This window comes from Adiantum capillus-veneris, chromosome 13 (assembly GCF_014529385.1).
Source record: "Adiantum capillus-veneris isolate H3 chromosome 13, ASM1452938v2, whole genome shotgun sequence".
Taxonomy (NCBI): domain Eukaryota; kingdom Viridiplantae; phylum Streptophyta; class Polypodiopsida; order Polypodiales; family Pteridaceae; genus Adiantum; species Adiantum capillus-veneris.
Window position 1 is genome coordinate 157137882 of NC_140943.1, and position 27478 is coordinate 157165359.

At 45.8% G+C, this 27478-nt stretch overlaps 1 protein-coding gene across 1 annotated transcript; it reads right to left on the reverse strand.

Moving 5' to 3' along the window:
* Positions 1–810: 810 nt before the first annotated feature.
* LOC147445152 (ankyrin repeat domain-containing protein 2A-like) lies at positions 811–27478 on the reverse strand. Its single transcript, XM_086527609.1, has 8 exons — positions 27344–27478; positions 3411–3532; positions 3118–3327; positions 2864–3012; positions 2404–2566; positions 2179–2271; positions 1308–1447; positions 811–1202 (listed from the first exon to the last, which is right to left on the reverse strand). Exons 1-8 carry the CDS (start codon positions 27363–27365, stop codon positions 1100–1102), a joined length of 1002 nt encoding a protein of 333 aa, XP_086383735.1. The 5' UTR covers positions 27366–27478; the 3' UTR covers positions 811–1099.

A 27478-nucleotide genomic window follows, 5' to 3' on the forward strand; every position in this document is an offset into this window, starting at 1 on the left:
TTTGTTAACACACACGTCCTTTTGGTTAATGTATACTCTTTCTATTAATATAATTGTGGATCATCCTTTGTAAGCACATGTGATCAACATGATATTTTCTTTTCTTTTTTTCACAAATAGCAACCTTAATTCCTAATGCTCTACTTTTACAAAATCCTAATACTCTCAAAGATCCCCCCCCCCCCCCCCCCCCCAACAACCCACTTTTTTGGTGTGATTGCGATGCCATTCCTGTCCTCTACAAGATTTTCCTTTGTAAAATCTCCCTTCGCGTCACATCTCCATTATGATGATTGTGCAGCAATTTATGAATCTTGTGACTCCTACTTACATATTACGACACGATTGATGATTTGTGTCTGAATCATCAACATACTTTGCTCTAGGAGTCGGTTTAAGCTGCTTAAATCTTTTCAGAACAATGGTTCGTATTTCAACTTACCAAAACTGATGTCAATAGAGACTTGGCCAGCTTTAAAGATTTCAGGCAATAAGTATATTGGACTTCAGAAATGCCACCAAAAAAACACTTCAGTTGGTCTTTTCTGTTTGGGTCTTGCTTCTAATGTGGCTTCAGCACTGCTCTCCTTGATGGCCCATAGCATCGCATTGCAAGTATGAGAGAATCGTAACGTTCATCTGTTGATCACATAGCTTGCTCCGAGAGAAATAAATTTGAATTGATTTTATCAGCCCACGTTTTCAATACCGCGCTCCTAAAAATTTTTAAGTCCACATCTGTTTTAACTCTTTTCTTGCATGAAAAATGCAAACAAATTGTCAGTTGTGTTTCCTCTTCAAGCTACACTATGGACCAAGATCTGATGCAATCATTAGATCTGAAATGTGTACATTGCTGAGCATTGCTGATGAGTAAACCAACATTCCATTGCATGTAATTGGGGATAATAGGAAAAGCGACTGCAGGGTAGATTTTCATACACCCTCTCTTCATTCTACAAAGAACTATTTTTAATCAAGGGTGGCTTCCTTTCCTCCATCCCACTCTTGGAAAGAAGAAATTGAATAAAATTTTGGTGGTGGACCGTGAACCATAAAGCTCATGAAGCACTGGTTCAGGTGTCTGGTACGAGAGCTCTCAAGACACGGCAGCAGCTTGCTCCAAAAGATAAGACACCTCATCCTGATTATTGGATTGGGCCACCTCCAGAGGTGTATGCCCATCCAAATTCTGTACAACGCTGCAACACCACAACACATCAATACAAGCGGATATTTGTAAACGTACTTACCATGAATGAAATGTCCTCTCCATCAAGCTGTTTTTGTTTAGTGATAGCACTTACATACTAGCCCCTTTCTTCAGCAGAAGCTCTACACATGCATATTGCCCATAACTTGCAGCATAATGCAGTGGTGTGTTATGATCCTCATCTGGAGCATCCACACTCGCTCCAGCCACCAAAAGCGCCTCCGCACATTTCAACTAAAGAGTACAAAGAAAAACATCACATCAGTTCAGCATTCAGCTGTCAAAACCACCTCATCCTCCTTCAATTAGAGATACACCACAAAAAGACAATTGTAAAAGATATGGCATCTCAATAGTCCGCCATGGACAGTAAAGGCAGCTTCTAAGACAAAGATCCAGAGCCGAAATCTTAGTGTTGTCCCAAAGGGTCACAATGCTTTTGACTAAGGTTTATCCCTTTGTAGTTCCATCCCTTTGTGACAGCATGTGAGAGTCTTGTGAAATGTTTTCGGTGAATGTGTTATTGAATTCTGTATGAATGCCTTCGGAGGGTGAGCTAGCCTTGCAGCAACAAAATGCAGGCTTGGACTAAAGCTAGAAATGCAAAGCCATCCTCCAGTCACAGAAGTGCCTGAAACTGTATTACCCTAGAGTAAGCTTTCTCATAATCCTTTTCTAAGAGACCAACCAGATCCCAGACAAAACCGGAAGGCAGTAAAATCAATGCTCTTTAGTGAACTCACCATAAGCAAGATAGTGTTTGTTGTTCACGACTGCAATAAACAAGCCACATAATCATCACATACGATAATATTTTCCTATTCTTTAAACATTCAAATCTTGTTATGCTACAAAGTTCTGTGCATTTGATTCACATCTAGAGCACATCGGAAATGTTCCGGTGCAGTGTGATTTCCCTCGTAATATAAGAGACGATACATGTAGAAGACTAATTACTAAATTACCTCTCCATATCCACAAGCAAAGTGTAACGCTGTGCGACCTTCGGAGTCTTTCTCATCTTTGCTTACTCCACCTTTAAGAGCAGATTTTAGATCCTGATTGAATCAGTCCAATTGTCAGATAGCAAGAGAGACAACAAACAGATTCAGCTTTTGATCCTGGTTAAAAAGTTTACTAATAAGGATTGCAAGCAATACAACAAACACAATATTTCAACAGCAGGTTACCTCTAGCTTGCCAACGCTTGCAAAGTAATGCACAGTTGATTCATCTTCATGCTCGTGCTCTTCCACTGCTGCAGCTATGTCTTCACCAGGGCTAAGAATTCCTGTAGCTCCAACGCCCATAGCTTGGCCAAGCTTGCTAAGCACAACAGGGTCATTCCAATACCTGCATTTCGATCAAATGCTATGTCATAAAATGGCTGAATGAGTTAGCTTTGCCATGCAGTTACCCTAGGGGCTAGTCAAGAAATGGACCAGCACACCAGCCACTTGAAGAAGACAAAAGACACAAAGAAATAACATAAAAGCGAATGTATTGCTGGTTGGCTCCCCACGCAAACTCTTTTGCAGTAAATAGCCCTCCCATCTAAGCCCCCACCAAGGTGATTCCAAAGCACACAGACCACTGAGGAAGATAATGGGAAGCAGTAACGTTCTCATACACAGAGTTGCTACTTCTTACTTGACCACTGCAGATGGACCTCCGGTTTCAATTTCATTCAAAATTGCCAGTATGGTGGGATCATCGTTTATTTGAGCCAAGTGTGGTTTATGTTGATCTTTGCAAGGTGAATTTGCCGGCGTTTGAATTGCATTTGCTATCTCTGGATTCTAAACAAACGAGGAACATGTTTTACTTGTTTTCTGAAAAGATGTGCAATGATTAGGCTTATGCGGACAGCACGTGTTAGAATTTTGATTATTCTTCTATTCTACCTGTATCAAAGCCATGCCTAGCCTCTCAGCCATTTGCATGAACTGGGGATTTTGCATTATAATCTGCATGGCATCAAAATATTCCCGTGTGTCCAGTTGAGACAGATTCTCTTTGCCACTTATGTTAATGCTACTTTGGAGTTGTTTAGCCATACTGTTGAAAGCAGGATCACTTGATATCTGCTCCACCAGTGTCCTAATGGTTGAATCCTGAAATATGGTTTCTTTAACATGAACCCTCTCGCAAAAGGACTAGAATCTTAAGAGTGAGCTGCTGATTCACGTCCACTTACATTTAACAAACTTGACATAGATGAGAAGTCAAAGGAACCTGAACCATCAAGACCATCTTGATGCCCTGTTTGACCGGCATCTGTTGCTTTTTCTGTCTGTTCCACAGATGGATCCTTGCTCTCTGCAGTCAACCATGGCTAAAAGGTTAGGCTTTACAATTTTCAATAACAAGATAAGGCTACTGCCTCTCAATTAGCATCATGACCACACCACAAACACAAGAACCTTCCCTAAACACCAGACTTTTCTCTCTCATTTTCTGTAGTTTAAAGGATTGTTTCCCATCTATCAATACGTAAAGACTCCCAAATTTACTCCCTTCACCTTTCCACTTCAACTTCAAGGTTTCCTGTACAGTGGAGCCTTATATTACAAAAGCAACCTATTACAAAACAGTAAAATGGAACGCATGTCTCTAGATGAATTCAGGATAAGCCCAGATTCACCTTTGGACGATGGTACAAGGTATTGAAGTAGTCATCTACAAGACAGTACAACCTTCAGTTCCATCATGCATAGAATCCACTAAATACTACTAGATCACTTCTAATAAGGGCATCATGTGCACATAAAAGCAGTCTAATTCACACATTAGCATGGGATGAGAGGATATGCGTGGTAACTAACGTACTTCTTTAATTTCCGAATATGTGTTAGTACTTTCACTTTGTTTCTATGAGCAATTCTAAATTTTTATATTGACTCAAGTCAATTGGTCCAGCATTGCCACTACCATACACATACAAAGTTCCGCTCATAGTTTAGTAGCCATTTAATTCACTACATAAACCTACAAATAACCAAGAAATGGTCTAAATTCCCCTATATAATAAGTGCACTTCGTGGTCACCAAATAGATATTACATGCATGCATTTGACTAAAATACCATTGAACCAACTAGCATTATCAGTGCCTACAGATAGCTGCAAAATTGGACGACAAATTTAAGCGCTCACACAAACACGTGCAAGCATACACATACAACGGTCAGCCTGCTTAGCTTCCAGCATGACAACTAAATGAATGCATAGAATCATACCTCGAAAGTTAATCCTTATGCATTAAGAATATAAAAACAGTTTTAAGCTCTCACATATACAAGTGCAAAATAGATCGATACGAAGGTCTCCCTGCTTAGCTGCCAGCCATAACAACTAAATGACTGTTTAGAACAATACATTAAAATAGCAATCTTATGCTAAAAATATTATAAAAGCCTTTTCTCATATTAGAAGTTTGGGTGGGGATGAGAACCTTGCAAATTCCCTTCAATTTTGAGCTTGAATTTTTAGCAGTGTCTATTCCTCAAGTGCACGTCGAATCAGCCAATTGAATATGGTGCAGTGCGTGCTGCACAAAAGGGGAGCCACTCCACTCCCTTGTCACAAGTTGCCTAGATTGAATAAAGTCACTAATTTCTCCTTGACAGTATTGGGGTTACTGATGGTCTAACAGTATTCTGTGGAATGATTTATGAAAATATGTACATTGAATTGGAAATTTCCTTGATTGATCTGAATACATGTGCTCTTTGTTAGTAATGTAAAGAAAGATGAAATGTCTGGAGCATTTGTCTGATGAATGATGTAATGAATTTAGTGCATCTAGACATCTGTTAGAGATAAATGAGATCTAAATATGATAGGGCATCAAGATTTCTATCTGGATGAGATGACTAGATATTGTTGTGAGTGCATCAAGAGTTTCGAAAGGATGAGATTGCTACACAGGCCCCAGGGATCTAGGTGCATCAAGAGTTCACGACTAGATGAGATGGCTAGAATGAATGATTGAAACATGGTATTCATTGTGAACTAAGTGTGTGATTTGTAAAATGCATGCCTTGTGCATGTACTGTCTTGTGGGGATGATCATAGGCATGGTTTTCTTGAAATGTGAAAAAGGATATGAATCTAATAGTAACAAGATTTAGTGGATCAAGACATCAAGAAAAGATCAGCACGGTCTGGATGTGATTGCTAAATATGTTACAATGATCATGATTTGTATCTAGTATCCTTCATAGAAATGTTATTGATTAGTGACTCATGTCTTTGTGCAAGTACTAGATGTGTGCAATCTAGTGCATGGGTACATAGAGCCAGTGTCTACTGAAGAAAGTATTGGCATTTGTCTGTTTTGCAAGCGTAATCGAGGGCGATTACAATTCTTTCAAGAGGGGGGTATATCACAAGTTTGTGACGTGGCATGCCCAACTTAAAAGATGGTTCGAGAGGATCATGGGGGTTAGAGTTTAAAAACTATAACCCAACCAACTTATGGACACCGGCTGAGGGGGATGAACCCTAAAAAGACAGTGTAAGGGCTGACTGAAATTTCCGCCATTTCCGGGCTGCTACCCCGTGGCATTGCTATACAAATTTCCGCGTTTTGCGTTGGCTACACAGCTGACACATTTGCGCATGCTTTTGGGAGTAGATGCTTTTGGATGAAGAGCTTTTGGGCATCTCTTGACTATTTATAAGGACCTCTGGAGGGCCACTCTAGAGAGCATATGGACATAGAGTCTTGAAGAGCTGGACTCTCAGGGAGTTGTACCTTTATGAAGCAATATACGGGTCAGTAACTGGTTATGTACGTACTCCAGAAGGGGATTCCGACATTGTTCATTCCACCGTTGGAGTAAAGCAGGGATGCCCACTCTCCCCTACTTTATTTGGTATGTACATAGATGAGGTATCAGATTACATTGATAGAGAGGGTGATAGAGGTGCTCAACTTGCAGGGTCATGGATCCCTTTGTTGTTGTATGCAGATGATATTGTATTGCATTACATAAATTCGCGGAGGACAGTGGACTGTCGGTAAACTTGGGTAAAACCAAAGTTATAGTGTTTAACACCACACCGCAGTGGGTTAGGAGATCGGCACCTACATTTGCATATGGCCAGGATACAGTAGAGTACATAGATGCATACACATACCTTGGTGTGGTATTTGCAGGACCGAAGTTTACTCTTAAGAAAGCAACGGATGCTAGATTGTCCAGAGCCTCTACGGCCTTGGGAGGGTTGGAGAGGATGTGTTCACAAGTGCAGTTTCAGGAACCACGAACAAACTTTGGCTCTTTGATACTCTGGTGGCTTCGGCTATGCTTTATGGGGTCCAGATTTGGGGACCATCTGTGGATCAGGATAATTGGAAGTCAATGGAGAGACCTTTGGTATCTATGATTTCCCGAATGATTAGAGCCAAGGCCTCCGTACCACACGCGATTACCCGAGCGGAACTAGCTGCCCCTCCGATAGAAATTGAAGCTCTTACCAGATCAGTGTCCTTTATACATGGTTTGTGGGATACAAATAATTGCCGATATACTAGACTGGCCCTCGAATCCTCTCGACAATTAGCAATGAAAGGGGATACATCATGCTGGTATGCGCAACTGTCCTCGTGGTTTCAGAGACACGGGTTCAGTATGGAAAGATTACCCCCCTTCCAATACTCTCTTGAGGCTCCATCACTGGCAATTACACGAACGGAGATTAATAAAATCATCCGTCAGGAATTATACAGTTGGGTACTAAGAGGACATGGGTAGACCCTACACAAGAATTGGGCACGAAGATGGCAGACTACAAAGAAAACTTCCTACAGCTATCTGAAGATGGATTTGTGATTCGCCCGAGCTACATGGATACCCACCTGTCTCATGGTTTGAGATGTGCTATTGGTTAGATTCGTAAATCCTCACACCAGCTGGAAATTGAATTTGGTAGATTTACGGGAATCCCACTTGAGAGCAGAATTTGCAAGTTATGCAGAATGGAGCTGGAGACAGAATTACACTACATATGCCATTGCACCGTATACTATGAGATACGTGGGCGTTTCCATTGCCTATTTAAAGAAGGCTTTGGACCTCTCGATAGAGTCATGCAATACCAAGATCAAAGATGCTTAGGCTTGTACCTACTGGAACTACATCGGCACACGGATAATCTAATGAGAAGACAAAGAGCACTACAGCCACAAAGGCAGATCACAGATTTCTTCGGATTGAGAGAAGCAGGAGTGGAAGGAGAAGCAAGAGGCCAACAGCCAGCACAAAGGAGTACCCACATTCATACCAAAGGCACCCTCATTGACAGGGCGATTGAGCTTAGGAAATCGAGACGACCACGACCGAGATGCAGAAGCACACTTCACCGGAGGAGACTACAACAAAGGATTAGAAGCATTCTAGCCAGACATCCAGAATGCTCCTAAGAAGTTTATTTAATACTTTGTATTTGGTTTTTCACATTTATTTTCACACTTTCACACTTTTCACACTTAGTACTTTAGTACTAAGGTACCCAGACATTGTAACAGATTCATCACTTTTGTATCAGTTTGGTCTCATAGGTCATTCTGGCCTTTTGAAGACGTTAATATAACATTTCATTTCTCTCTCTCTCTCTCTCTCTCTCTCTCTCTCTCTCTCTCTCTCTCTCTCTCACATTACACAGTCCGAGATCACCGGGCTCATCCGCCAGGACTTGACTCAGCTAGACACCAGGGGGACATGGATACAACCAGCACAGGAGCTGGGCACGAAGATGGCTTTCTACAGAGAGCATCTCCTCCAGCTTACGGTTGATGGTTTTGTGACGAGGCCCAGATACATGGACACCCACTTGTCTCATGGGATACGATGCACTATCGGCCAGATACGTACATCTTCACACCAGCTGCGGATCGAGACTGGGAGATACATCGGATTACCAGCAGAGGCTAGGACATGCCCCCTGTGTGACATCGAGCCTGAGATAGAGTTGCACTACACATGCCACTACCCCGTCTACTACGAGATACGAGGCCGCTTCCATTGCTTGTTCAGAGAGGGCTTTGGACCATTCTCCAGAGTCATGCAGTACGAGGATCAGAGATACTTGGGTTTGTTTTTGCTCGAGTTACGCAAACACAGAGAGAGCCTGATGAGAGGAGAGGCTAGCCAGTCCCAAAGACAGATCACAGATTTCTTTAGAGCTGCCACTGGACACCCGGAGGAGTTATTACCAAAGCAGAGCTCGTCGTCTCACACCAGAGGCACACTGATCGACCGAGCGACTGAGCTGGGAAGATCCAGACGCCCACGACTGCAGAGGACTACACAGCATCGGCGGAGGCTGCATCAGAGGATTCGGATCACTTTGGCTCGACATGCACGACGCCCGGTCAGACTACTGACCAGTGAGGAGATTGATGAGATCCACCAGCGACCGATGCTGAATCTCTTGTGATCTAGCTATCCCAGCTAGCTGCTTAGTTCACACCTAGTAGTTTAGGATTCCATAGTATTTTATTGTGACATTTGTCATTTCATTTTTGTCATACTCTGACTTTGTATCAGATCCACCACATTGTAACTTTCTGGTCTCATAGGTCACTTTGGCCTTTTGAAGACGTTAATATAACATTTCATTTCATTTCATTCTCTCTCTCTCTCTCTCTCTCTCTCTCTCTCTCTCTCTCTCTCTCTCTCTCTCTCTCTCTCTCTCACCCCTCACGATGTGGTGTGACGTAGAAAACTGCATCCTCATCTAGCAACCAACGGAGAGGAGAGCCACCTCTCAAAGACATGTAAGCAGGAGAAATGAGAAAGGTAAACGTGACATCACCGTCACTGGCATATGAAGCCACTGCTCTTTGCATCACGCATACATCTTCGTTGCTGCCTCATACGTCCGAAACAGCAGCACCTAATGTGCCCTGTGTGACCACACTGCCAACGTCGTATATATGGACAACTACGAGACCGCTGTCTCTAACGAGTCAACACTGAACTCTCACACGTCTGCTATGTGGATGCTAAGAAACCAAAACTATGGTGAGAAATCCTCGAAGAAATCTCACAAAGTTTCCCTTGTAAACTGAACAAAAAGCTCAAGCAAAATCTCAACCATAAACCATGCCAAAATGGCAACTAAGTGGGAGATCACTTTTTGACCACTACACGATCATAACCATGATCAGCTGCATCAAAACCGATGCTCGCATATGCGTAAAATGGCTCACAATCTGAAGGCATAAACAACGTCACTAAACCAAGCGAGCCCAATCTGGGACAAATAGCTCAACCGAGCGTAAAGCGCATAACCATATACACATGTAGTGAGCAAACACAGTGCTCAAAACGCATCCCACAAGAAAACTTCCTACAAGTCTCTAAGCGGCATAAAAACCTATAGAACTTGTAAAGCCTGTGGCTGCCTGTAGCCACACAAGCATATGCAACTCACTCTTGCGAGAGTGGGTACAAAGGACACCAATCTGTGTCCAAATTAACAAAGCCTATTAAAGCCAAGAGTCTGAACTTGATGACTGTCAAAGTGGGAATCACACTCGACCACTAAACCGCACAAAGCATGGAGAGAAACTAGGAAAAATCTCACAGAGTTTCCCCCGAAATTTAAGCAAAATCTCAAAAATGTCATTAAAACCGCGTAAACCATGAACAGACACTCAGTGTCTCAGTAGCAAAACCACATATGGCATACATAAATTGCCAAAAGCCTGGCAATCTAGCTCTCCTCCACGAGTGGCTCTATGGATGATTGCACCTATCCAAAATCCCCTGTAAACCTGTGAATCTACCACATGTGAGTTGTCACTAGCTCACACCATATCCGCATGTGCATGCATAGCATAACTACACAAAGCCGTGGTTGCCTGTAGCCACACAAGCATATGCAACTCACTCCTGCGAGAGTGGGTACAAAGGACACCAATCTGTGTCCAAATTAACAAAGCCTATCAAAGCCAGAGTCTGAACTTGATGACTGTCAAAGTGGGAATCACACTCGACCACTAAACCGCAGAAAGCATGGAGAGAAACTAGGGAAAATCTCACAGTTTCCCCCGAAATTTAAGCAAAATCTCAAAAATGTCATTAAAACCACGTAAACCATAAACAGACACTCAGTGTCTTAATAGCAAAACCACATATGGCATACATAAACTGCCAAAAGCCTAGCAAAGCATAACTACACAAAGCTGTGCTCAAACTACTCTCTAGAATGACCCACAAAGGCATACATGAGCACAATGCCTGTGCTACATAGTCTGCACTGCAAGGAATGTGCAACCTGTGAGCAAAACGCCTAGAATCTTGCACCAATCGAAAATCTGACACACAAAACAACTAGCCATCTGTGGTCGTAAACGCTATCAAGGAGCCGAACTCACTCGTGGGGAATCCGCTCCGGAATGGTCCGTCGGCCGTATGTGTCTAAAGTGTGTCGCTGAAGCTGGAAAGTGGAAACCCGTCGAAGCCAAATCGCCGAGGAGACACCGCGGAGTTGAGCCACTCCGGATATGAACTAGTGGAGAGCCGATGCCGCTCTCTCTCGATCTGTCCATGTCGAGGCCGGGATGCGGGGGGGAACCGTCGAAGCAAAACCGCTCTGAAATGGACGTGGTAGGAAAGTCGATGGCGAGGCTACGTTGGAGGAGATCCAAATCCGCTCTCTCTCGCTCTCGCTTTGTTGAAGCCAAGAAAATATGGTCGATGCCGTTTTTCGCCGCCGCCGGACGGAAGTGCTTGCCGATCCGTCGAAGCAAAACCGCTCCGAAATGGGCATGGGAGGAGAATCGATGGCTAGGCTACGTTGGAGGAGAGCCAAAACCGCTCTCGCTTTGTTGAAGCCGAGAAAATATGGTTGATGCCGTAGCTACCAATGCTTGAAACCGATGCCGGAGCCGATAAGGTGTCATCGGAAAAATGCGCCTCCAACATGTCGAGGTGTGACCGTCGCGACCGAGGATGTTGGGCCCATGCTGAGGGATACCCGGGCTTTATTCGCCGATGCTCACACAAAATGCCTGGGTGTGTATGTGCGCGCCCCGAGAGCACACGCGTCCTCTCTTTTCTCTGCGACCAAGAGAGCTCCCAAGCTCTCTCTTTCTCTCTGTAGCTTCCTCTCCACTTGCTCGAGTGTGTGTGTGTATACACTCTTAAAGAAGAGAGGGGATTAAAAACGTGCTCAATTGCTCATCGACCACAGTGGTTCTGATACTAGTTGAAAGTGCACGGTGCACAGATGCGCGTGTGCATGTGCGTGCAGGGAAGGGGAAGAAGGAGAAGAGAAGAGCACAATGTGGGTGGAGTAGGCCTCTCAGGAGGAGAAAGATGAGAGTGCTCCTTACTCATATATATATATGTACATGTATAAGGGTAAGTATGGGTAGTGGGCGGCCAGACACCAAATGTCCGCCGAATGTCCGGCCCCGAGCAAAAGGCATGTCGCCTTTACCCCAATAATAATCTTTTTTTTCGAGCAAATTCTTCTATTAGTTAATAAAACTGCCCATAGACACCTCTACTAGAGAGGGCTACATCAACCATAAGGGGAGACTCTCCCAATGAAAAAACAACATATGTACAATGAGGGCTAAATCAAGAGATGGGAGGAGGGAAAAGCCACGCACATGGATGGTAGTACCATTTGAGCTCACCTGGGACCATGGTGAAGAAAGGCCCAAGGCGCCAGAGTTGAAGGAACTCCTCTCTGCACTCCCGCATGCGTCCGGAGCTTCCCTGAAGTCTCTCGAATTGTCCCTTGAGAGTATGGATCAACTCCAGCCAAAAATCTAGAACAGTCTTCGCTGGTGGCACAAGGCGAGCCTCGAACATGCGGAAGCAACGGGCCCGCCAAATGAACCAGAGTGTCAGGCCACAGAAGAGCTCCCAATACACCTCTCTCTCACAGCACCACTCCTGTGGGGTAAGCTCTGTAGCAGGCTAAAGTGTAGGTCGACCCCCTGTATCACTAACATCCTGCTGGTGGAGGATAGCTCAAACTATAGTGCAGGGCCCGTGAGAGTGGACCAAGCAACTGTCCCCCATGTGTATTGTCGTGCTGTGGAAAGAGTTGGCATCAACTGAAAGACCCGAAGCCAAATCTGTTGTGCCATAGGGCAGTCCCACAAACAATGACACTAACTCTCCAAAGGATGGTCACAAGTTGCGCATGTTGCCGAAAGGCCACTATGTACTAGCCAGCTCCCCACTGCTGTAGCTCTATGTGCAACTAGCCACTGGTACAGAGTGACTCACCGCGGCTGTCGGTGTCCGACAACCTCGCCCAAAAGGCTGCCAAGAACTAAGCTGTGAGACCCTTTTCGTGAAAGTGAGGTGCTACAGTAGGACGAGCCTCTCTCCATGCTGCCAGTATGTGATGTCCCAATCGAACAATGTACTGAAAGAAAGGGACCCCTGGATGGTCGGTTGAGGAGAAAGGGTCCCTCCAAAACCATTCTTCAGGATCCCACTGCACTCGTGCCAGTGGACAGCTCTCCCAAGCCCAAAGACTTCAGTGGCCTGTCTCAAGAGCTGTTGGGTCAGGAGCGATGACACAAGTCCTCCCGCAGATGCCCACTATTCGGATCCTTTGAAAACAACACTCTACAAGCTGTGGAGCCTCTACCGAGACTCTGTGTAGTCGACCCTCGTCCTCTATCTCGAAGAACATGGAGGGTACAGTCTCTGAGCAAGCTCGAACTGCGATGAGGACCTCCAGTCGCGTGAAGGACCCCATACATCTCAGAGCTGCTGTCTCTAGAGGTGTGAGCCACTCAGCTCGTACTACCTCTAATATGTCCTGACACATGCTCTGCACCCCTCTCATGCCTTGCAGTTGGATGCTATGTAACTCCTTTGGCAAACCTGAGAGCTGAAACCAATCAACCTAGAGTGCGTGCTGGACCCTCTGCCATGGGACCCCAAGAAACATGAGGCCTACTACCAACCAAGTGGCCTCTCTGAGTGCTGACCATGGGGTTCCAAACAAGGGGCTATCTCAAGCGCTCCTCCGTGCGGGTGGGCTAGTGCTGCTCCATGCCTCTCCGCAGCTGCTCCCAAGAGCGAAGCAAGCTCACAGCGAAACGATCCTCAAGTCTCCTGCTCAGGCCAACTCTGCACATCTCTGTAGAGATCCATCTGATGGAAGGTCTCTAAGGGCCTCCTACCTGAGGCACTCCAGCTCTAAGCCGCTGAAGCAAAAACTCCTTCCAAGGCTCCTCTCGTGGAAGCAGTCCTCTGACCACAAACTTCCCAAGAAGGGCTCTGCTCTGCTATACTGAGAACAAGGTAGTGTTGACCTGCCATGCTACTTTGGCTCGGGCTATCTGAGTGTCGCACCCTGACCAAAGAAAGTTCCTAATCAGTCTCTCTACTTGGCTGATGCAGGAGCTCGAGAAGATCCAACAAGATGTAATGTACCACATAGTAGCCAACAACACCTCGTTGGCCACTACAACTCTGCCTGCCAAAGAGAGTCGTGCCGAACTCCAATGTAGCAACTTCCTCCTCATGGACAGGAGGAGAGGAGCAATCTATTGCTCAAGAGACAAGTCCAGGCCAACCTGACAGCCCAAGTAGCGAACTGCAGTCCCTGGGGGAATCCATCTAGAACCCTCACCTGGTAGCCAATCAGACGTAGGAGCACTGCCAACCCAAAAAGCCATTGTCTTCCTCCAATTGATCGGTGTGCTTGATGCACAACAAAAAGTCTCAAGAGCCTGCTCACACCTGTGCACGTTGGCCTCCTGGCCCTCCAAGTACAAAGCTGAGTCATCTGCAAACTCAGCATCCAATAGCTCATCGCCCCGAATAGGGAGCACTAAGCCACGTAAACCAACCTCTTGTGAAACCAAGAATCTGCTCATCGCCTCAGTATAGAACAGAAAGAGGAAGGGGGCTAGAGGGCAGCCCTGTCTGACCAAGCGTGTGAGCATGAAACGGTCTCCTCTACCTCCTGCCAAAAGCACCTCACTGTGTGCACGTCTATAGAGAGCTGACACACCTCTGATCCAAGCATTTGAGAAGCCCATCCTACGTAGAGTACCCTCCAAGAAGTCCAAGTCAACTCTTTCGTAGGCCTTCTCAAGATCGAGAAGAAGTATCACCAGATCCTCACCTCGGAGGCGCCCGAGGGTAGACGCCTCCCAAAAAGTGAAGATGTTGTCAAGAATACTGCGTTCCTTGGAAAAACCTGTCTGGATCCCATGTATAATGCTCTCTAGAAGTGGCTGAATCCTCAAACTCAGAGCCTTGGCTAGAATTTTGAAGGCTGAGTTGAGGATGATGACGGGCCGCCACTACCGAATCTCATCCAAGGAGCCACCCTCCTTGGGAATGAGGTAGATCAAGCCCTCACTCATGCTGTCAGGCATCTCTATTGTGTGCAAGATGTACTGAAAAGTGTTAGAAAGGTCCGAGCCCAACAAGTCCCAGTACTCCACGAAAAAACTAGGAGTAAAACCATCCTCATCGAGACAACTACCTCGGGGAGGTGCTCTGAGGGCCGCATGGAGCTCCTCTAGCTGAAGAGGCACCTCAAGCCTCTGGCGCATCTCCTCAGTCACAAGACAAGGCATCTGTGCCCTAACTTGCTCTCTGCATGCATCCTGACGCTCTGAGTGAGGCTTTGCTCACACCAGGTCACTAGTAAAAGTCAGTAGCAATTGCACGCATATCCTCTGGCTTTGAAGCAACTTACTCGTCAGGTCTCCTCAACTAGCTGACATTGGTGTGCGCATGACGAGGTCCCACTACCTCAAAGAAAGACCCAAGCACCCTGTCACCCAACTGAGTCCACTGAGATACCTGTCGATGGAAAGAAAACTCATGACGCCTCTCCTCTATGCTGGAAAGCTCCTAGCGAGCCTGCTGCAACTGCTCCTCCAACCAAGGACTGTTTGGATGCTGCTCCTACTATAACCGGCCTATACAACGTAGAGGGCGGTACTATTTCAATTACCTGTTAACTTTACACAGAGCACTGAGAAGGGAAGAGAACACAGTTGCGTCCAGCAACTAGAATGTCACTGCGCACACGAGACCGACACCCTGTAGGCCCCAAAGACTCGCGCCCCTTTCGGTATTTCTTTATTCAAATTAAGGTAGACGATCCGACCACTTAGCACAAGCTTTCACAAAGCTGTCCAAACCTGGCGAGGGCTGAAAACGCAGGTTTTCGACCGGATTTCGACAGCATAACGGTGCAAAAACCCCTGTAGGTCAAAAACACCTGTCTAGGACGGATTCCCTCGATATCTGGAAGCTTTCTGGTGAGCTGTCACACAAATTCAGCGGGCTGTAATTCTCTGTTTTTCACTGCCGGGAGCCCAAAAGCCTGTACACGCATCCCAAGGCTCTCATGAGGCTCCCCCGATGTTCCCTTGCAGTTTAGGTACGAAACCCTAAACCTGCAGAAAAACACAGCAGGCTGTAATTCCCTGTTTCGGATCGTTTTTAGCGGAGCGAACACGCCTACGCGTGTCCCAAGGGCTCCCGCACGCAATGGGACAATTCCCCTGTGAATTGGACGAGTTTTCACGCGAGAAAACTCTCCAAACTCGTAATCTTTCGTGATGGAACTGTGCGTACCTGTGGGGGATTAGCAATTAGCTAATCCGATTCCTGTTCAGAAGGCTCTTGCCTCGGCAAACGCGCATAAGCCCCCAGAACTGTACATAGGTCAAATGAGAAGCCCACTAGTGGGGTGTCACCAACGTGTGACTACTATCTATCCTTTTTTTTTATTTCTTTCTTATTATCTATTTACTTTCACCTTTTGGAAACACCCCTCGGAAAATCTAACTGCCCTGCATTGCATAGCTAGTGTGGAACTGTTCAGAGGGAATCCAGGCCTGAGGGCAAGAGAGCACTAAGGTTGGACAAGGACTATGGTTAGCCAAGTGGGGTCATTGACTAGCCAAAGTGGAATCCTTTGCTACAGAGGCTACATTTCAGTTCTGGATGTGGCCGCAGTGTACAAAGAGGGTCGGATGACCTAGACAGATACAATGGCAGCATCTCCTAAAATTTAGGGAACTGCTATTTTGGGACCTGAAAATGTGTTGGCGTCATTACCTCCGGAATGACAAGGGGAACATTTTCTTACTCTGCCGTGAAGTCAACTGGGCAACCGGTTGGGAGATTTTTAGGCGGCAACCCCGAAACGGGAAAATGCTTGTAAATGTGCCAAGTGGCACAATTCTGTGCACTTTCCTCATGCAAGAGAAGGGGGCGCTGAATTTGAAGGGGAAAGGGGTTGTTTTTGCAGAATTTGTCACAGGTTAAGAGCTATGGAGTGCTTGCTTTCCCTCTTATGCACAGTGCGGTGCCAGGAGTGATACCCTGCACGCTACGCACTGCCCTCTCTCTCCCCTTTGGCAGTATGTTATGCCCCTCTAGTGGGCTCTTCATTTGACCAATGTACAGTTGTGTGGGTTCATGCGCGATTGCCGAGGCAAGAGCCTCTTGCACAGGTACTGGATGAGCTAGCGGCTAATCCCCCCACAGGTACAGGTGAATTCGGAGAGGTTTCACGCCAAAATCTCGTCCGATTCAAAGGGCAAGTAGCCCTACAGGTGCGGGAGCTCGAGGACTTGCTACGGATGCGACCGGCACGCGAAACGGAGCCCGAAACAGTAAATTACAGCCTGCTGTGTATTTTTGCAGGTTTAGGGTTTTGGTCCTAAACGGACCCTAATACCCCCAGGAGGTTCGGGGACGCAAGGGGACCGCTGTACAGGCGATCTGACGCATTTTCAGGGCTGAAAACAGAGAATTCAGCATGCTGCAGATTCTCGCCAGGTTTTGCAAAGTCCCCGTACGCGTCGGGAAAGTCGGTCAATGCGTGGGAATACTTACTGTGAAGGGTCCTAGTACAGTTATGATGCCGAAATCAGGCCGGAACAGTTGAAATTCAGCCAAGTTTGTGCGGGGCAGCTTGTAGGGATCCACAACATTTATTCCCTCTTTTGAACAATAAAAAAATACCGAAAAGGGCGCCTAAGTTAGGGGCCAATCTGGTGTCGGTCTACTCATACAGGTGCAATCTAGCAGCCTGTATCCCTCTCCCCTTTGTTGTGTCTTGAAAGTACAGGTATAATAGACGACTAATAATGGGTGAAAGCTAAATCAAGGTTTAAAGTAAAGTCTACCGCCCTTTTTGGATTGAACAGGCCGGTTACATGGTTCCATCGACGGGATTAAATCACTTTTTCCCATAGAAGTGAGCCTTGGTCAGTTTTGGGCTTGAAGACACAGGGGATCATAGACCAGACACAGGGAATTGCAATTATGGCTGACAGACCAGATGATGTGACTGAAGAGGTTTCCTCTTCAGAGAGTCAACAGACACATGAAGTGGGTGAGTCCTCAAGACCACCACAGACGGATGATGATATATTCAGGACCCAGTTGGCTACTGCTGTGGCTATGTTCACACAAGTAATGCAAAATCTGAGGTTTTTAGCCTTTTTGCAACCTCCTGTTCTGTCTCAGCAAGTTGGGTCATTGGATCATATTCAAAAGCCTGTTAAGGCTCGAGCACAGGTGATTCATACTGCACAGTCAATGGAAACACCTGTACACTTGACGGAGAACATGCAATCTCCACAACCTATGCCTAAGGTGCAAGAACAGGTGGCTAAGATGCCAGTCTTTCAAGCTGTACCAGTCTTTCAAGCTGTACCAGTTCAGCCCGCCACCTTTCAGCAGCCTATAGCTGGTTCTAATGGGCAGGGAAGCAACCTACAGGCTATGTAACAGGTCTTCCCACCACCTTCAGTACACCCTGGCTATTTTGGAGGTGGATCGGTATTCCAGAGCATGGCTAGTCATGCACCTGGAAATCAGTTTTACACGCCAGGAACAGTGTTCGGGGGTGCTCAAACGATGATGCCTAACCCCATGTATGGTGTCACGGGCATGCTACTAGGGTTTCAGAGCACTCAGGGCCAATTTGGGATGCCACAGACAAATTTTGGTATGGCTGGAATTACAAATCAGCAGCCAAATATGGCGTTTCCAGGTCGAGTTAATAGCGGCCAAGGAACACAGATGAACCCTAATAGTGTTCCCATGTTTCAGTCACTTCCATATGACAATTTAACGCCGCTGGAGAGGCCAACTCCGTACAAAGAAGGTGGCAAAGGTGTGTCTTTCACGACCTTTACAGGGTTTGATGACAGGAAGAAGGCTCTATCTCATTCCTCCAGCAGTTTGACAAGGCCTATGCAGGGGGAAACTTTACAGAGGCTTCAAAGGTCTGCAAGGCAGCCACTTTCTTGACAGGGAATGCGGGACAATGGTGGACAACTTTATTGCTTCAAGGGCAAGCTCCGTCCACATGGATTTACTTCAAGCAGATTTTTGCAGCAGCATGGTTATCTGATGACTTTGAAGCAGATGTCATGACAGAATGGCACCAGCTTAATGCTGCTACTTGTAAGAATCTGGATGATTACAATCAGAAGTTTTGGAAAGCTCTACTTCCTATAGGTTTGTGCCATTGACAGAACAGATTGAAAAATACTGTTGTGGCCTACCTAAAGGATTGAGAAAGTATTGTACGAAGACAAAAGTCACTACTTTGACGCAGCTCATCGAGGTAGCAAACACTGGCAATGGTTTGCTCAAGGGAGAAGATTGTGAATTTAACACTGGCGTCAAGGCAAGATCAGGCAAGAAAAATTCAGCCAAGAAGCACATTCCCAATGAGGCTCCTAAAGGGACTCGGGAGTCAGCCAACGTAGGGAAAGATAAAGCTACGGCTGAATCAGAAAAGGGACCAGCGAAGAAATGGAAAAGACGGTTTCCTCGCAAGTCAGAAGAGCAAAAGAAAGTCTTGAGGACAGAGAACAAATGCTTTATTTGTGAGCAGCCTGGCCACATTGCTTACAACTGTCCTACAAAGAAAAGGACAGCTAATTCTGAAGACAAGGAGGACAGGAAAGGAAAGAAGCCCATGGCTAGTCTAGTGCCAGATATGGTGGGCGACAAGCCAAATTCAGATGCAAGTGAGCTTTGCAGAGCATGGGGAAAGGTCAAGGATCAAACAGTGCTTATCTTCTTTGATCCAGGTGCCAAAGCCAACTTCATTTCCCCAGAATTGGCTTCAAAGTTGGGAATCAGACCTGAAGAGATGGGGTATACAGCAGAAGCACGTTTGGCATGTCCTGGCTATACAGAGGCTGTGACACCCATCATTGGAAAATTGCGTCTACATATCCAGTCCTATGTAGATGCTGAAGAATTTTACATCATGCCATTGGACGGATGTGATGTGTTGCTAGGTATTCCTTGGTTGTTTCGTGTACAGGGAATCATGGATGCCTACAACAAAAAGGTCACTGTACAGAGCAGGGGAAAGACTCACATTCTGGATGTAAAGCTTAAAGGGGAGTCTATTCCCACTGTATCAGCTTCTGCTATTACTTCTGTAATGAAAAAGCATCTTTCTGCGTACTTGGTTTTTGCACGTGAAGTGTCAGATTGTGATGAATCAAATTTATCTGTGCTAGATAAAGAAAGGTCAATGTTTTTACAACAGTATAGTGACTGCTTTTCCGATTCATTACAGTCTCAATTACCGCCAGAGAGACCCGAGGACCATGCGATAGATTTGGTGCCAGGCAGTAGCCCACCAAATAAGCCTCCGTACAGGGTTACTGCAGCTCAGCAGAAAGAGATAATGGGCCAAGTACAGGAGCTGTTAGAAAAGGGGCTGATTCAGCCCAGTTTATCTCCATTCTGTTCTCCAGTGTTGTTGGTGCAGAAAAAGGATGGCTCCTGGTGTATGTGCATTGACTATTGTGTACTGAACAAGAATAACATCAAGAATAGGTTCCCTATACCTAGAATTGATGATATTATGGACAAATTAGGAGCAGCTATGTTTAGCAGGATAGATCTAAAGAGTGGGTACCATCAGATCCGCATTAGATCAGAGGATGTGCACAAGACTGCTTTTAGAAAGACGTTTGGCCTTTACGAATTTTTAGTGATGCCCTTTGGTCTCACAAATGCTCCTGCTACGTTCAATAGGATGATGGACAGAATTTTCCGTCCACACCAGCAGTTTGTTGGTACATTCTTTGATGACATGATAGTCTACTCAAAGAATTAAGAGGAGCATAGGCATCACTTGGCCATTGTGTTCAAAGAGTTACGCAGTCATAGGTTGCTCATCAATGCAAAGAAAAGTGAATTTTTTCTGGAAGAGATCCACTTTCTGCGACACATTGTCTAAAAGGATGGTGTCAGAATGGATCCTGCAAAAGTTGAAGCGATCAAGTCATGGCCAGATTTGAAGACGGTGCATGATGTCCGAAGCTTCTTGGGACTATGCTCCTATTACAGAAGGTTTATCCGAAATTTCGCTGAGATTGCTTCACCTTTACATGCTCTTCAAAAGAAAGCAGTCACCTTTAGATGGACACAGAAAGAGATTTCAGCTTTTAATCTCTTAAAGGAAAAGATGACTTTAGATCCAGTCATTGTGTTGCCAGATCTTAGGAAGTCATTTGTGGTCCAGTGTGACGCCTGCGGTAGTAGCATTGGTGCAGTGCTAATGCAAGATGGAGGGTAGTAGCCTATGAGAGCAGAATTTTGCAAGGGCCAGAGATGACCATGCAGGTCTATGAGAAAGAGTTACTGGCTGTGATTTATGCGCTCTTAAGTTGGAAACACTACCTGCTAGGTGCAGACTTTGTTGTCCAAACGGACCATCAAACCTTGCGGTACTTCTTGACACAGACAAAGTTATCTGAGAAGCATATGCGATGGGCAAATATCTTGTCCATGTTCCATTTTCAGATTGTCCATGTGGAAGGCAAGAAGAACGTTGTAGCTGATGCCTTGTCAAGGAAGCCACAAATTTCAGCTGTGTCAATTCCTTATCATCATGAACTTGATGATATGAGAGAACAATATGCAAATGATGAAGATTTTGCAAGGGTCTTTGAGCAGCTAATGGGTGGACAACGTCATGAACACTATCTTCTTAAAGACGGGTTCATGATGATGCATGGCAAATTGTGTGTCACAAAGCCATAGCGACGCAAAGTTATGGAAGAGAGTCATGTCCCACCGTATGTAGGGCATCGTGGTATCGATGCTACAGTTAAAGCGGTTGAGACATTCTTCTATTGGCCTACATTGAGAAGAGATGTGGATGCCTTTGTGCGAGAATGCCTAATATGCCAAAAGGTCAAGTTTGACAGGCAAAAGGCACCAGGGTTATTGCAACCACTACCTATTCCAGATAAACCATGGGAAAGTATTGCTATGGATTTTATCTTTGATCTTCCGAGAACGCAGACAGGAAACGATGGTATTTGGACCATTATTTGCAGATTCAGCAAACAGGCTCATTTTATTCCTGTCAGGAAGAAGATAAAGCCAGATCAGATGGCGCGCTTGTTTATGAGCAATATTTTCAAGTATCATGGCATGCAACAGTCGATTGTTAACGACCGTGATCCACGCATGACAAGTTTGTTCTGGAGAGGCTTGTTTGAGAATATGGGCACCACGCTCAAATTCTCTTCGTCATTTCATCCTCAAACAGATGGGCAGTCAGAAGAGGCAAATTCTATTGTCCTAGATCTGCTGAAGTGCTATGTGTCAGAGCATAAAGGAAAGTGGGAGCAGTATTTGCCATTGGTGGAGTATGCATACAATAATACAGTGCATTCATCAACTGGCAAGGCACCTTTTGAGATAGTTGAAGGTGGCAAGAAAGTTCCTCCCATACTGCATACAAAGGACAAGATATTTGAAGCAGATAAGTATGTTCAGGACATGGAAGACATGTACAAGAAGGTCAAAGTGGCCTTGGAAAAGACTCAGGCAAAGCAAAAGAAAGCAGCTGATCGTCACCGTCGTGAAGTGGTATATTCACTTGGTGATTGGGTGCTTTTACGCTTTGAAAAGGCAAGGTTAAAGAAGATGAAAGGCAAGGAAAGACTGTTTCCAAAGCTCAGCATGCGTTACTATGGGCCTTTTCAAATATGCGACATAATCAGTAATGTTGCATATAGGCTGAAATTGCCTGACAGTTGGAAGATTCACAATGCGTTTCATGTGAGTCTTCTCAGACCCTATGTGGGTGATGTGCCAGAAGATATGCCAGCTGAAGATCAGCCGGAAGTCGAGGAACTTGACGAGATCTTGGTCCCTGAACAGATTTTGGCACACAAAGAAAGGAAAGTGAAAGGCAAGGTTGCTAGGCGTTACTTGGTAAAGTTCAGAAACTATCCACCAATGGATGCTAAGTGGATGGAAGAAGGTGAACTTGCAGAGTCACCAACTGTGTTATCACTTTACCTTGAAGCCTTCGGTTTGCAACCTACCTTGACCCCATGAGTTTCAGAGCTACATGGATTGTCAGTGTGACAATGGCTTCTGAAACAAATGATGTACATGGTATTTAAAGTGAGCTCAAATGAAATACCTGTTACATGAATGTTAGAGCTGTACAGATTGTCAGTTTGACAATTGCTCTTATGGAATGTCCAAAAGTTTGGTTAGTGCTATAGAAGTGAGTATTTCTTGTCAGTTTGTCAAGGATACAGTAGTTGCTTCTATTAAAGAGTACATGTGTAACTGCATTCTTAAACTGTCGGTTTGGGTATGCTCGAAAGTGTTACGGGATCCAACGTGTACTATAAGACAGTGGCAAAATGTGCAGCTACCATTTTGTCATTGGAAAGTTAGTGACTCAAAGCAATGGCAGAGTGCGAAGCTACCACTATGTCATTGGAACACGGTTCACACGCCGGCAATACATGTGTCGACGAGGTGTTGAATACACCAGGGTTGACAATGAGCATGTATGTGTCGTACATGTGTCGACAGGTGTTGAATACATCAGTGTTGACTAGGAGCATGTACGACATAGATGCAAACGAGGACGTTTGAGATTTCAAGAGGGGGGTATGTCACCAACGTGTGACTACTACCTATCCTTTTTGTTGATTTCTTTCTTATTATTTATTTACTTTCACCTTTTGGAAACACCCCTCGGGAAATCTAACTGCCCTGCATTGCATAGCTAGTGTGGAACTGTTCAGAGGGGCTCCAGGCCTGAGGGCAAGAGAGCACTAAGGTTGGACAAGGACTATGGTTAGCCAAGTGGGGTCATTGACTAGCCAAAGTGGAATCCTTTGCTACAGAGGCTACATTTCAGTTCTGGATGTGGCCGCAGTGTACAAAGAGGGTCGGATGACCTAGACAGATACAATGGCAGCATCTCCTAAAATTTAGGGAACTACTATTTTGGGACCTGAAAATGTGTTGGCGTCATTACCTCCGGAATGACAAAGGGAACATTTTCTTACTCTGCCGTGAAGTCAACTGGGCAACCGGTTGGGAGATTTTTAAGCGGCAACCCCGAAACGGGAAAATGCTTGTAAATGTGCCAAGTGGCACAATTCTGTGCACTTTCCTCATGCAAGAGAAGGGGGCGCTGAATTTGAAGGGGAAAGGGGCTATTTTTGCAGAATTTGTCACAGGTTAAGAGCTATGGAGTGCTTGCTTTCCCTCTTATGCACAGTGCGGTGCCAGGAGTGATACCCTGCACGCTACGCACTGCCCTCTCTCTCCCCTTTGGCAGTATGTTATGCCCCTCTAGTGGGCTCTTCATTTGACCAATGTACAGTTGTGTGGGTTCATGCGCGATTGCCGAGGCAAGAGCCTCTTGCACAGGTACTGGATTAGCTAGCGGCTAATCCCCTCGCAGGTACAGGTGAATTCGAAGAGGTTTCACGCCAGAAATCTCGTCCGATTCAAAGGGCAAGTAGCCCTACAGGTGCGGGAGCTCGAGGACTTGATACGGATGCGACCGGCACGCGAAACGGAGCCCGAAACAGTAAATTACAGCCTGCGGTGTATTTTTGCAGGTTTAGGGTTTTGGCCCTAAACGGACCCTAATACCCCCAAGAGGTTCGGGGACACAAGGGGACCGCTGAACAGGCGATCTGGTGCATTTTCAGGGCCGAAAACAGAGAATTCAGCGTGCTGCAGATTCTCGCCAGGTTTTGCAAAGTGCCTGTATGCGTCGGAAAAGTCAGTCAATGCGTGGGAATACTGACTGTGAAGGGTCCTAGTACAGTTATGCTGCCGAAATCAGGCCGGAACAGTTGAAATTCAGCCAAGTTTGTGCGGGGCAGCTTGTAGGGATCCACAACATTTATTCCCTCTTTTGAACAATAAAGGAATACCGAAAGGGGCGCCTAAGTTAGGGGCCAATCTGGTGTCGGTCTACTCATACAGGTGCAATCTAGCAGCCTATATCCCTCTCCCCTTTGTTGTGTCTTGAAAGTACAGGTATAATAGACGACTAATAATGGGTGAAAGCTAAATCAAGGTTTAAAGTAAAGTCTACCGCCCTTTTTGGATTGAACAGGCCGGTTACATGGGGCATAACATACTATACGTAGGGGAGAAAGTGAGCAGTATATAGCGTGCGGGGCATCACTCCCGTCACCATACTGTGCATAGAGGGCAAGGTAAGCATTCTATAGCTTCTGTACCTGCTACAATCCACCTGAGGCTGAAAATGGCGCCCCCTTTGTTGATATGCAACTCGTTTTTGCCTCCCAGAGTGGCAGAATCGCTCACAGGCTGACACGTCGCCCAGTTTCCGAGTTTGGGCTTTCCCTGCTAAAAATATCTCAACTGGTGCGTCAGTTGACTTGGAAGCAGAGCAATAAAATGTTCCCCTTGTCATTCCAGAGCTAATGACGCGAACACATTTTCCGATCAAAAATAGCAGTTCCCTAAATTTTAGGAGATGCTTCCATGGCGTCCCTATCGGTCTCCTGACCATCATTGAAGACTACCATTTGACCAACATCTACAATGTGGGTTAATTTACTGGCCCCTTTCAACTTATAAAGTTGCAGTGACTTGACGAGTGGCCCAAATTCCAGTTTGGCGCACACGAGCTTCCATACTCATCAGAATTCAGTGCTAACTGGCCCGGGCAGTCCCTGTCTGACCGACCTAGATCCCCGATGTGAGAAACCCATTTGGCTGCAGCCGTTTCACACTGGCCATGCAATGTACACTTGCACCTTTTCAAGGGTTTTAAGACAAACAAGTAAAAATAAAATAAATATATCTAATACTTATTTACGGAAGGCAACAGGAAAAATACACCTCCTGGTGGCACCTACATCCTCTGCAAGGAAGCAATGCCCCGTCGGAGACGCTACTCCTCTTCCCTCGTTGCAGCCGGCGGGCGGGCCGCAGACTCCTAGAGAAAGAGACGACTAAGTTGAGCAAGTCCATAGGCCACTCTATCAGCAGGAGAGTCCTACGTGTCCAAGCCCTCTGTCCAAAGAGCCACCACTCGCTCTCTAATCTCAGAGTCCAACAAAATCCTCTCAAGGATGCAGAGCATCGTGCTCCCATCCTCTGTCTATCTATCACCGTGTGAATCACTGATACATGGTCCGAAAAAGATGTCCCAATCAAGATGCAAACTGACCCACCTAAGTCGCAGATGTGGTCAGTAGCGTAGAAGCGATCTATCATCTATCCGAGATAGATTCACTCCTCCCACTCTGCGGTCCGAGCGAGATAAGGCCAAGCTGTCTGGGGTCCTCACAAAGCCAAAGTGCTGCCAAACATCTGAAACCCCCAAAGTCATACATAGTCTCTCCCAGGCTGCCAACTCAGCTCCATGCACACTAGCATGGCTACCTCCAATCTTGTCAGAGGGATCCTCCAACATGTTGAAGCCACCCCCAATGCACCATTGCTTTGTATGCAGCAGACTCTACAATGTGAGGCCAACACTCTGCACGTGCACTTGCCACATCGGACGCATAGATGTTCAGGAAGCCCAAGAGGTAGCCCTAAACCTGCATAGTAATCCACTGAGACCTGCCAAGCACAATAACACCTCTGCCCACAATGGTGTGCTGCCAAGAGTCCGCAATAGTCATACATACCCCTCCATGATACCACCAGGTCCAAATGCAGCCGACCAAAATGTCTCAAGCCGCCCACGCAAAAGCTGACCGGACAAGCCACTAGCGAGGCCGTGAATCTAAAGCAAACTGGAGGCTGAACTTGAAAAAAAATTGTTAACACTTGAACTTTAGAGAGACATAGAGTGGCAGATTTCCAACCCTACATGCATTGGCCCCTAAGTCGGGCGCTCCTTTTGGTACTTCTTTCTATATAGATAAAGTCACAGAGTACAACTTCCAGGAGGACTCTGAGCAACCATACATGCATTGGCGCTCTTTTCAGTACTTCTTTCCATATAGATAAAGTCACAAAGTACAACTTCCAGAAGGACTCTGCGCAACCATGCACTAATCTACCATAAGAGCCCGCCAAGGTTCACTTCTAAAGGCACATGGCCCAAAAGCAAAAGCTATGAAAAACTCGCACCGTAAGCTAAAAACATGGCACCCAGAAAGTCAATTACTTTCAAAATTGCTGAGAAAGCATCCCAGTGCTGCCACGTCATCAGCCCACGATTCGCGACGGAAAATGCGACTCGATATGCAGTGCATTTTCTATGTGCCACATCAGCAGCCCATCCGATCGGTGTAGCCACATCATCACTTTATGACACCTATGATATAGGGTCGGTCCCCCAAGCACATGTGTAAAATTTTCTTGGAAAGAACGTCTTTTACCATTGTCAGCACATTTGTACGATTTTCTAGCAAACGTACCGCACCCTAATCGTGTGTGCTTTTTATCACCTTTCACAGTATGTATGCTGCATTCCCTCGAAGCAGGACATTGAAAGTACAGTACCTCCCATACGAAAAAAGGAGCCAACTGAAGCGATGGGACATAGGCTTATCACATTTAAGAGCAGATTGACAATAATTCAGACAGCTGATATAGAAATCTTTTGGGTCATCGTCCAGGTAATGAGACCTTAAACCCATTTCAATCTGTCTTTCTGCCTCTCTAAAGCTTTGGCTGCGTAAAGAGGTCTGAACCGACGTTCGTCTTAGGATTTCAATGAAGGAAGGGACCAACATTGTGTGTAAGTAATTTCAATTTGAGAAAGGCACGAAAAAGAATACACACTTCCGCTTCTTCAAGCGCATCTCGCCCATTGTCCTCAGCATAGAAGCAGATCGGAGGCTGAGGCTTACCTGAGTGAGTGCAAGACGCCATGGACAATCTGGTCCCCCTGGGATACAATCGCGCTGTGAGCCGGCGAGGCACGTCTTTGCTGGTACCTTCATTCGATCCCACCCACGCCAACTCATCTCTCCCGAAAAGATACT

Bases quoted from the DNA above. Each gene is read 5' to 3' on its own strand.
- LOC147445152 (XM_086527609.1), bottom strand. From the start codon at position 27,365: ATGGCGTCTTGCACTCACTCAG. The intron at 3,328-3,410 runs GTAAGTGGACGT...ACCATATTTCAG, and splicing joins CTATGTCAAGTTTGTTAAAT to GATTCAACCATTAGGACACT. The intron at 3,013-3,117 runs GTAGAATAGAAG...TCGTTTGTTTAG, and splicing joins TAGGCATGGCTTTGATACAG to AATCCAGAGATAGCAAATGC.